Consider the following 10,523-nt stretch of genomic DNA (forward strand, 5'->3'; position numbering starts at 1 on the left):
ATAATTTTGTAATCCCAACAAGTAAGTTCAGCTTTTATACCTGTCAGATCAAGCTGTAATCCCTCATCGGCTAAGCTATAAATGTATATTTATATTTACCAAACTAGACCAAAATAGTATATACATATAATTAGACATCTTCTCTTACGATTTTCCGCATTCATCCGGCCGTATCATCCGTCCGGCAACCAATCAGCCCATTAAGCCCGGACGCTAACCTGCCATCTGATGTGATCTTGAACTCTCGTGGACAGATTTAAATCTGCAAAAAAAGAGAGAGTAAAAATAAGGGCAAAAACAAAAAAATACTGCTGCATCCCCTGCATCGCATCGGCCACCAGTCCCCGTTTCCTGTCCCCCCCGCCCTTCCCTTCCCAGATCTCCCCGCCCCGCATCTCGCCCATCCGCCACCGGCGAGGGGGCTCCCGCCGGCCCGCCGCCGCCGCGATGTACCTGGCGTACGGGTGGCCGCAGTCGATCCCGCTGGACCCGAACGACTCGGACCGCGTGGTCCTCCTCCGCGTCCTCGGCCGCCTCCTCCTCGTGGTCTGCCCCGCCTCGCTCCACCTCTGGTCGGCCGCCCACCACCGGGTCCGCCTCGCTCGCCTCGATCGCTCCCCGGACTCCCTCGCCGCCCACGGCCACAACGCGCACGCCGTATGGAGCCCCGACGCCAAGACCGTCGCAGTCCTGGTCAGCCCACCGCCCTCTCCCACCCTCTCTCCGCTTGCTTCGGCTTGCTCTCTGCAGGAAACAACTCATCGGCTGTGTGTGCAGACCTCCTCCTTCTACCTTCACATATACAAGGTGCAGCACTCGGGGAAGCCGCTGATCGTCGCAGGCAAGCAGCTCCCGGGGCTTTGCCTTGCCAGTATATCCCTAATCATCGCGGAGAAGGTTCCTCTCGCCAATGGCGTTGCTATAACGTACCGTGTTCGCTGCTCCTTACTCTTTACCCACAAAATGAAGTGTACGAGTCCTGCGGGTGAGCTGACTAGTAAGTTTGATGTCATGTTGCAGGAGTAATTTCGTATGTGACAGCAAAAGCATGCTCCTCGGACTGTCCAGTGGGCATGTGCAGGTCGTGTCCTGGAATGCTGAGGTACATGGAAATGAATGCTACTTTTGTTTCTTGTAAGTTACTGATTATTAGGTGTGAAATAGTTCTGTCCTACTTGCTTCCTGCTTGCTATGCTAAGTGTGTTCCATGTATTTTTGTTGCTTGCCAGTTCCCGGACAGCTTCAAGCTTGGTTGCTCCGCATGCTCGTCTGAGAAAACTACTGCTGTCGTAGATGCATTGGTGTTTGATCCTCCCAGTTTGCAAGAAAATTCTAACGCAAGGCCTGCTCCTTGCTGCACAGGGAATTCTTCTATTGTTCATGTTGAGCTCTCGGTGAAGCTAAGGTTGCTGGTTGCTTTATACTCAGGCTGTCACATTGCCCTCTGTACCGTTGGTAAGAAGGGATTAAAGCAGCCTGGTAGCGTCAGAGTGGAGAGATGGTTGAATACTGATGATGCGATCTGTACTTCTGTGGCTTCTGAGCAACAGATTCTTGCTGTCGGATGCAGTAGAGGTGTTGTTGAATTGTATGATCTGGCTGAAAATGCGCGGCACATACGAACGATTTCCTTGTATGATTGGGGGTAAGTCTCGCATCAACATTTGGTTTTGCCAGAGATTAGGAGCTGTAGTACTTGTTACAAGGATACTTCTGGCTGCTGCCAATTTTTCTGGCAGTTGATTGCAAATTCATACTAATTTAGAGGAAAACCTGCTTGACAGAGTAATGAAATGTCAGGAGAAATGATGGATTTTTTTTCTTCTTTACTAAATTCCTACTCTACAAGTGATGCAAATGAATGCAAATTTGGGAATGCCTGACATCATATTGTTGTCTTGTGTTTAGGCTTGATCATTTAATTTTGCCCAGAGTTATCAAATGTTTAACATTTTGTAAATCTCTTTGTTCTCTTCTGTGGTTCATGTGTAACTATGTCAATTTATGCAGCAATGCTTTTCGGTTATTCTAGTGAAGCTGAGACATAACTCCTCTTTTTCCCCTTCTTTTCTTGGGTAAAAAATGTAGGTATTCAGTGGAAGATACCGGTCCTGTTGCTTGTATATCTTGGACACATGACAATTGTGCTTTTGCAGTTGGATGGAAATTTAGGGGACTTACTGTATGGTCTGTGTCTGGATGTCGGTTGATGTGTACAATTCGTCAAACTGGATCAAATTCTGCCTCATCTCCAATGGTGAAACCTAACGCTCTAAAATTTGAGCCTCTAATGGGAGGGACATCACACATTCAATGGGATGATCATGGATATAAGTTATTTGCTGTTGAAGAAAGCTTGTCAGAAAGGGTTCTTGCTTTCTCATTTGCCAAATGTTGCCTAAACAGAGGACTTTCAGGCACAACATATTCCCACCAGGTTCTTTATGGTGAAGATCGAATCCTATTGGTGCAACAGGATGATGCTGATGAACTGAAGATTTTGCATCTTAATGTTCCAGTTAAGTGTTAATTTCATCTACCTTTGATTTATTTATTTGAGAGGTAAACAAGCTGCAATGTCTGTTGTTTCGTGTTGCATTTTTAAAATAATATATATATTTTTTTAAGCAGGTTTCCTATATTTCCCAGAACTGGCCAGTTTTACATGTAGTTGCAAGCAATGATGGGATGTACTTAGCAGTTGCTGGCTCTCATGGGCTAGTGCTATATGACTTGCGAAATAAAAGGTGGCGTGTTTTTGGTGATGTTACACAAGAGCAAAAGATTCAATGCAAAGGCTTATTGTGGCTGGGAAAAATTGTTATTGTATGCAACTATGTCGAATCGTCAAACACGTGAGTTCTCACTTTCATACCTTCTTTGTCGCTATCCCTTTTTTGTAACTGCCTTAAAGGCTGAACTTTTCTGGTTAAATACAAGAGACAGCTCTCTATTAATCATCGATGTGAGCTGGGAGTTTCATGAATGGAACTATATATTGCTTGAAATACTAGTCGAACTACATTTTTCTGGTCCAAAGTGCTGTATTCAATGTCTCATTTTTTCCTTAGTGCTTCGACACCTTTCTAATTACCATATTTTTCCTTCACTATGAATTGTTATATGACGTTTACCTATATCTCTATGACATGTTTCTTGCATTTGTCTTAGGTACGAGCTTCTCTTTTTCCCAAGATATCACCTTGATTTTAGCTCCTTACTCTACCGGAAACCACTGCTTGGAAGACCACTTGTCATGGATGTTTTCCAGGATTACATATCAGTTACCTACAGTCCATTTGATGTGCATATCTTCCATGTGATGATCACAGGAGAATTGTCACCTGCTAGTAGTCCAGTTTTACAGGTGATGTCTGATGTGAAAAATTTGCAACCGCAATTCAGAATTTGTTGCGAAATTCTTTCCGTAATAGATATTTTTATCCTTTGTATGGTTAAACAGCTTTCAACAGTGCGAGAACTTTCAATCATGAGTCCTAAGAGTCCACCTGTTTCAATGCGCTTCATTCCTGAACAAAATGACGAAGGAGTGCTGAAACGAGATACTAATGGATCTTCGGATCTTTTGTCCCAACAACCATCAAGGTACTTTTTGGCCCCAGATGTTACTCAATCCTATTCTCCTTGATTTTTATTCGGTTTGTTATGATATCAGATGTTTGATCTTGCGGATGAATGGTGAACTTTCTGTGCTGGACATGGATGATGGACATGAACACACACTCACAAATTCAGTTGAACTCTTTTGGGTCACTTGTTCCCAATTTGAAGAGAAGGGTAGTCTTATCAAAGAGGTTTCATGGCTTGACTACGGTCATCAGGGTATGCAGGTTAGATTTAATATTATTATTTGGTACATAGTTACTCCATGCCACCTCTATCAGGGGATAGTTATTTCTTTCAATTGCCCCTTGCTACCCTTTTAGACAAAGCTGGTTGCAGGTATGGTACCCATCTCATGGAGCAGATCCTTTTAAGCAAGAAGATTTCTTGCAGGTATAAGTTTCTATCACGAGATAGTTAAATGTCTGTTTTGAGTTTTGCTGCCTACCTTTTGTGGTATTTATTGTAGTCATAATATTTTCATATTCTGCTCCCCTTTTTTTGCATTGAAGACCTTACAATGATGATATTAACAGCTAGTTGTACATGCTCCCCATGTGATTCTGTAGTTGGATCCGGAGCTTGAATTTGATCGTGAGGTGTATCCTCTTGGTCTTCTTCCAAATGTTGGTGTGGTCGTTGGTGTTTCTCAGAGATTTTCCTTCTCAACTGCGGAGTTTCCATGCTTTGAGCCTTCACCTCAAGCCCAAACAATATTGCATTGTTTACTACGACATCTCCTTCAGGTAAAAGCACCATGCATTTGTAGATTATATTTTGTATTTTCATTTATGTATTCTAGATGTTATTTATCTAGAGAGAAAATAGTTGGTGTTTCAAAAGGCAGGCTAGGCGCTTGTCACTACCTGGCCTCCAAGCCTGACATAATCTGTAGTCTAGGCGCCAGGTGCCACCTAGGTGGGTCTTGGGTGGGCTGGGTGCTGCGGAGCTGGCGCTGGGGCATGCATAGGAGTACTCGTTGGGTTCAGGGGGCATGCAGAGGATGGAAGGGGTGCGGCAGCAAGGGAGGAACACATGTGGGGTGGGGGGGGGGGGGATCAAAGGGGGCTCGGGTGGAGTGCGAGAGGATTAGGATTCTGGTGGAGGCAAGTATTATGGTTATTGGGACTTGGGAGGGGCAGCCCGCAAGCCCCAAACAGCTTGTGAGGGGAGTTTAACTTGGATAAGAGCTATGATTTGTGCCCACCGATTCATCATTTTCTTAGTTCATTCCACCCTTGTGCAACTGTCTTTCGGATTTGCTAGAATTCTACCAAATTATTAAATAGAGTTGATTAATTGTGCTGCCCCCTTGGAACATTTGGATGCTCATTCAGTAATTAGGCAGAACGCAGAATGAAGGATTATGTTTCTTATTGAAGGTTTATGTTGAGTTATGTAGCAGGACTTCTTTTTACCCAGATTTGAAATAAATACGTAAGATAGCTTTGCCCAGAATAAATTGGGTTCAGTGTCTTGGAAGAGTTGATTACACCATGAGATTCTGTTTACGGCAGCGCTATTATTGAGCTAATTGCATCATTTTTTGTTTTGAACTATTGGCGTGAACCATCTTCCAATGGCTCAAAATTTACTCCTCCATTATATTAATTGTTGAAACCAGAGGGACAAAAATGAAGAAGCTTTGCGCTTGGCAAATTTGTCAGCAGAGAAACCCCACTTTTCTCACTGTTTAGAGTGGCTTCTATTTACGGTATTTGATGCAGATATATCAAGGTATTTTGTTTCTAACTTGCTATGTTCTGAAACAAAGGCAGACTTCCATTGCTTTACATTGTTCCATTGATAATTTAATGGCTTTGCTTGCTTGCACTCTGTTATGTTCTTTTTGCTGAAAATATTATAGCACCATCTTTTAATTACAGGCCAAGTGCTTCAAAAAGCCAAGTTTTACAAAAAAATAATTCTCCAAAGAAGTCTCTTCTCGAGAAGACATGTGATCTACTACGGAATTTTCCTGAATATATGGATGTTGTAGTCAGTGTTGCTAGGAAAACTGACGGTCGACACTGGGCTGATCTTTTCTCTGCGGCTGGACGATCCACAGAGTAAGTGTGCAGTCCTTCTATTTGAAATATGCATACTCGTATGATTCAAAAGATTATGTGCTTTGACATCCTGCAGTTGGTCTCCTGCTTGTAGCAATTACCATAGACTATCAACAGGTTCCATTTCATAGTTATATATTAGATATACCTGTAGTTTGCATGTATTTACAGTGCACACCTCTCATCCACATGATCTCACTGATTCATATGTTGACTCTATTCACTTGCCCACAAGAGAGGTCGTCAAGGCTAGTTATAATTGATTACTCTTGTGGTAAAAGGATCTCAATTGCAATAACGAGGAATTTAGAGAACTGTCTGGTTTCTTATGTTTGAGAGGACATAGATGCTACTTGATTTCTTTATGTGTCAATTTTTCATCAGCATCTTGATTCTTCATTGATGGCTATAAACATCTGTAGAGGTTCTAAGGTTACCAACACCCACATATTTCATTGATATATCAAGGTGCAAACAAGGTTTTGTATCCTTGAACTGGGGTGAACCTGAAATAAAAATTTGTACCCACACAAGATGTTTACTAACCGATAGTGTTTAAATTTGATGAAGATTTGAAATAAAATACTTGTGCTCTTAGCACGACTGATCTTTCATGCTAGGATGTTTGAGGAATGCTTCCAACGGAGATGGTATAGGACTGCTGCTTGCTACATACTGGTATGTAACTGTTGCCATCTGTTATGTTAAACCCTTTAGAAGGTTTTGAGTGCCATCCAGTGCATATGATAGTGTTGCTTCTATTTTTGAAATTGCACTTTCAACCTCTATTTTTTATTGCTTGCATAGGTCCAATCATGTATAAAGTTTGATTATTCATTATTGTATTTGTAGTTATGCATGAAGAGAACATTATTGCTAATCTGTTATTACGATCATTGTTATCATTGATTTCTGCAAGGAGTAGCATTGAAAATGTTGTGCAATTATAGGTCATTGCTAAGTTGGAGGGCCCTGCAGTCAGTCAGTACTGTGCACTCCGTTTGCTACAAGTAATTCTCTTACCTTCACCTTGAGGTGGTTTTAGTCTGCACATTAGTTATCTTGGATGTTCCAGCTCTCACTTTTGTATGATTGTTGTTTTTCAGGCTACACTTGATGAATCTCTGTATGAGCTTGCTGGGGAGTTGGTATGTTTCTTATGCTGTATGTTGTCTCTTTTCCTATATTAATACATTGCAGACAAGTAAGGGAGTTCTGTCATGTACTTAGGTTCGCTTCTTGCTAAGATCTGGAAGGGATTTTGAGAATGCCACTACAGACTCTGAGAAGCTCTCTCCAAGATTTCTGGGCTATGTTCTATTCCGTTCGCCATATAAACGACAAACTTCTGATTTGAAAAGGTACACTTTGTAGTTTACACTTAAAAAACAATTGTTTCTTTTGGAAATTCTCTCATATGTTATTCCTTGTTTTGACAGTAACTCGATGAAAGAACTTAGTCCACATATTGCCTCTGTTATGAACATTCTAGAGAGCCATGCTAGCTATTTGATGTCTGGCAAAGAACTTTCTAAGCTTGTCGCTTTTGTCAAAGGGACTCAATTTGATCTTGTGGTGAGACTTTTCGTCATTTTTCAGCACAACCAATCTTATTGTCCAAAGCCACATGTTATCGATCTATGTTGTAACATCATGCAGGAATATCTTCAACGAGAAAGGCTAGGGTCTGCTCGGCTGGAGAATTTTGCATCTGCACTCGAACTGATCGGACAAAAGGTTTTGGTCGATTTATCACAAATTTATGATTTATCATGCTTATCATCATAAATGGTACTGGTGCATTTGTAGAAATTTTGCTTCACAACTCGACGCCTGTCCTGCGTTGTATATATTACTCATAAACATGTATATTTTTTCAAAATGTCGCAAAACCCTGAGAGATGAAACTCCCTCGATTAATTCTATTCAAAATAAATCAGGTTTTAATGAATATCACTTACTGAATAATGTTCTTAGTAGACTATTAATGTTCCTTTTCTTTGATAATATATGTAGTTTTGTTCCTTTCTCCTGAAAAATTAGTTCACAGTTGAGTTTCCCCAGTTTTCTCTTGCTATTTTCTACTCTCTTTAGTAGTGTTTGATAATCTGCAGAATGAAGTGCACATCAGAATGTAATATGAACCTGAGAAAATTGTCATTTTCAAAGTCTGTTTAATACATACTAAGATGCTTACTCCAGCAAATCACTTAACAACGCGGAACCAATAAATGGATTGATCTACCTTACATTATTCAAGGGGGCAGATGCAATATTATAAATTTGTTGTACTTTGGTTGATTTGCATGCCCTTTGGTTGATTTGCGTGTCCCAGACCAAAAGGAACTGTTTTGGGTTTCCATCTGCTTTTCTTGAATCTTATTTCCCATTTACATGTTTGTATTCTGGTTACAGCTCCAAATGGACACACTACAAAGCCGGCTTGATGCTGAGTTTCTTCTAGCTCATATGTGTTCAGTCAAGTTTAAGGAATGGATCGTGGTGCTAGCTACTTTATTGCGACGTGCAGAGGTAAAACTTGTATAGTTCTATGATTTTTACATAATTAACAATTCTTGTGCACATGTTAGCTTTTTTTTATACATTATTCATCGATAAACTTGTTGGCTGTTGCCGGCTTTTCTATTTGGACTAGTTTTTTTTCTTTACTAAAGACCAAAAATCAGTCGATACTATAAGTATTTTGTTATCCACCAGGACTACCACCACTGATATTAGGGTTCACTTATCCCACGCCTGTTAGACTGTTACTCCATCTGGCGCTAGTAGATAGGCAGATGGTTGCTAATCGGGGAGGAGGGGATGGGGCTGAGGTGGAATAGTGAGGCATCGAGGGTGCCTGCAGCAGGGGAGATAGGGGTGACAAGTTGTTGGAGGTCGGTAGCAACAGAAGCAGGCAGTATTGGTGTCTGCGGTGTTACCAATTGTTTTAAGTTGATCCAACCATAAAAACATAATTGAGCAGAACGTCCCAAAGAAATACCCCTCATCCAAACACCCCCTGAAGAATTCATCTAATGCAACCAGCCACTTACATAACAAAATTAGGATATCTAATTACAGGCTATCTACATGTCTGTTTTCTAGAAAAAAGAACTTGCAGCACATGTGAAAGCATTCCCTGCAAGCTCCTAGATCACAAATACCAGCTTCTGCACATAAGTTTCTTACGTCCTAGAAGTTGCCAAAATTTGGAAAATACTGATAGGAGTATCCCTTAATTTTAGCACCTATATGATTCCCAAAAAAAAACACTGAAGCTACTTAATCGAAATTGTTGTACTTGATGTTGATCATGAGAATAGCATTTCTTATTTATTTTATTTAATATGTGAAGGTACAATTGTTTATTAGGGTTTTCTTTTGCTGCCAGTTATTTGGTCAAGCAAAAGTACTCACCCTTTCTGCTGTCATATATTTTTGTTTCCATAGGTTTTGGTGGATCTCTTTCGGCATGATTTACGATTGTGGAAAGCATATAGCATTACTCTACAGGTTAGCAGCCAAATTGGGCTTCTCTTGTTGGGTTTATGAACTTTTAAATTTTCTCTAACATGCTTACAAACAATTTGCAGTCTCATGATGTATTCAGAGAGTACCTTGATCTTCTTAATGTCTTGGAGGAGCAGCTTTCATCTGTTTCCGATCTTACATTGCAAAATGGACCTTTGTCATGAATGCGGGACTACACCGATTGAACAACCTATTGGATGTGGCAACTCAGCCTTGTGTTAATTTAACACATACAGTTAGACGGAGAAACACGGGGAATCTAATGTAAATAGAATTATTCAGGGGTTTTTCCCTTAGAGCAACACCCTAGAGGCTATAGCAGCTTTTTGTGCAGTGGATCAGCTAAGCACCATATTGTTGTATCATTAGTTTGTTGCAGCGGAGTTGCGTGTGCATTATTTGCCTTACTGTAAGTACGTGCTGCACTCTAACATTGTGAAGCATATACCAATTATGAGCAACAAGTTGTTTTTTTTGTTTCATAGAATCGCGGTTAAAGCTTATTTCATGTAGATAACCCTTCCCGATATGTTTGTGAGATATTATTAAAATTGGCATTTGTAAATGCTAGGAATTTTGTGTCCCGGTATCAAATGCATTATTTGCTGCTTTTAATTGCTTTTTTACATATCATACTGCTAGCTGTGTTACCTTGGCCAATTAATGGAAATACCTTAACCTGCAGGAGGAATTCTTACAATGGATGGGATTGTCCTCCCTAGTCCTCTGGGAGGTTAGTACATCACTACATTGTACCCTGGAGGGGAAAGCCCTATCATTTACAGTTACAGGAAGTGTATTTTACTTTGAGAGTAGGTACATGGACAACTATGTTTTTTTTTGACAGTATCTTGTACGTTTTGCAGTGTGTAGCACATTTTTAGCGTCTCTTTTACGAGCTCGTGCACATAGATAAATTTACAAAATGCACCAGAGTGTATCAAACTTGAAATGCTAGGTCATGTCACAAAGTATACATGGTTACCTATCACTGTCATATTCATTGTTGACTGATGTGTCATGGCCATCAGGCCATGTAAGCACAACGGTTAGTACCCGAAAGGGCGAATTTTGTGTCTGCACGACACCCTGATGTCTGAACTATTGCTTTACAAGTAGTTTGGTGGTTTTCTCTGTCACAGTGACCATGCCGTCAGGGCTCCGAGGGATCGACGCGTTGCATGAGCAACAGTGATGAAAAAAGGGTCTCGGTGATTAGCAGGGCAATGATTGCGTTAGCTTGTTATCAGCTTTAAAATTGGCCGGCCGATTAATCGACTAGTCAACCCAATTAAT

The 10,523-nt window shown here is 40.9% G+C and overlaps 1 protein-coding gene across 3 annotated transcripts; it reads left to right on the plus strand.

Annotated features, from left to right (window-relative positions):
- The first annotated feature begins 300 nt into the window (after window positions 1-300).
- LOC133919949 (uncharacterized) lies at window positions 301-10,257 on the plus strand. Of its 3 annotated transcripts, XR_009909978.1 has the most exons (23): window positions 301-693; window positions 778-926; window positions 1,021-1,102; window positions 1,230-1,645; window positions 2,089-2,518; window positions 2,632-2,855; window positions 3,172-3,367; window positions 3,464-3,606; window positions 3,677-3,851; window positions 3,964-4,017; window positions 4,194-4,370; window positions 5,249-5,361; window positions 5,511-5,693; window positions 6,314-6,371; window positions 6,644-6,703; window positions 6,800-6,841; window positions 6,924-7,054; window positions 7,133-7,268; window positions 7,353-7,430; window positions 8,109-8,225; window positions 9,147-9,209; window positions 9,290-9,636; window positions 9,913-10,257. XR_009909978.1 is itself a non-coding variant. In XM_062364530.1 (22 exons), the coding sequence occupies exons 1-22, from the start codon at window positions 448-450 to the stop codon at window positions 9,389-9,391; spliced, it is 3,375 nt and encodes a 1,124-aa protein (XP_062220514.1). In that variant the 5' UTR covers window positions 301-447; the 3' UTR covers window positions 9,392-9,801. The 3 variants fall into 3 exon arrangements, 2 of the variants coding, with proteins under 2 accessions (XP_062220514.1, XP_062220517.1); XM_062364530.1 differs by lacking the exon at window positions 9,913-10,257 and having other exon boundaries at window positions 9,290-9,801; XM_062364533.1 differs by lacking the exons at window positions 301-693; window positions 778-926; window positions 9,913-10,257 and having other exon boundaries at window positions 1,041-1,134; window positions 9,290-9,801.
- The last annotated feature ends 266 nt before the right edge of the window (window positions 10,258-10,523 follow it).

This window comes from Phragmites australis, chromosome 5, assembly GCF_958298935.1.
Source record: "Phragmites australis chromosome 5, lpPhrAust1.1, whole genome shotgun sequence".
In the NCBI taxonomy this organism is placed as follows: domain Eukaryota; kingdom Viridiplantae; phylum Streptophyta; class Magnoliopsida; order Poales; family Poaceae; genus Phragmites; species Phragmites australis.

Excerpts from the sequence above, each read along its gene's own strand:
- LOC133919949 (XM_062364530.1), top strand. The coding sequence starts at position 448 with ATGTACCTGGCGTACGGGTGGCCGCAGTCGATCCCGCTGGACCCGAAC. Across the intron at positions 1,646-2,088 it reads ATTTCCTTGTATGATTGGGG|GTATTCAGTGGAAGATACCG; the intron begins GTAAGTCTCGCA and ends TAAAAAATGTAG. Across the intron at positions 7,269-7,352 it reads GGACTCAATTTGATCTTGTG|GAATATCTTCAACGAGAAAG; the intron begins GTGAGACTTTTC and ends AACATCATGCAG.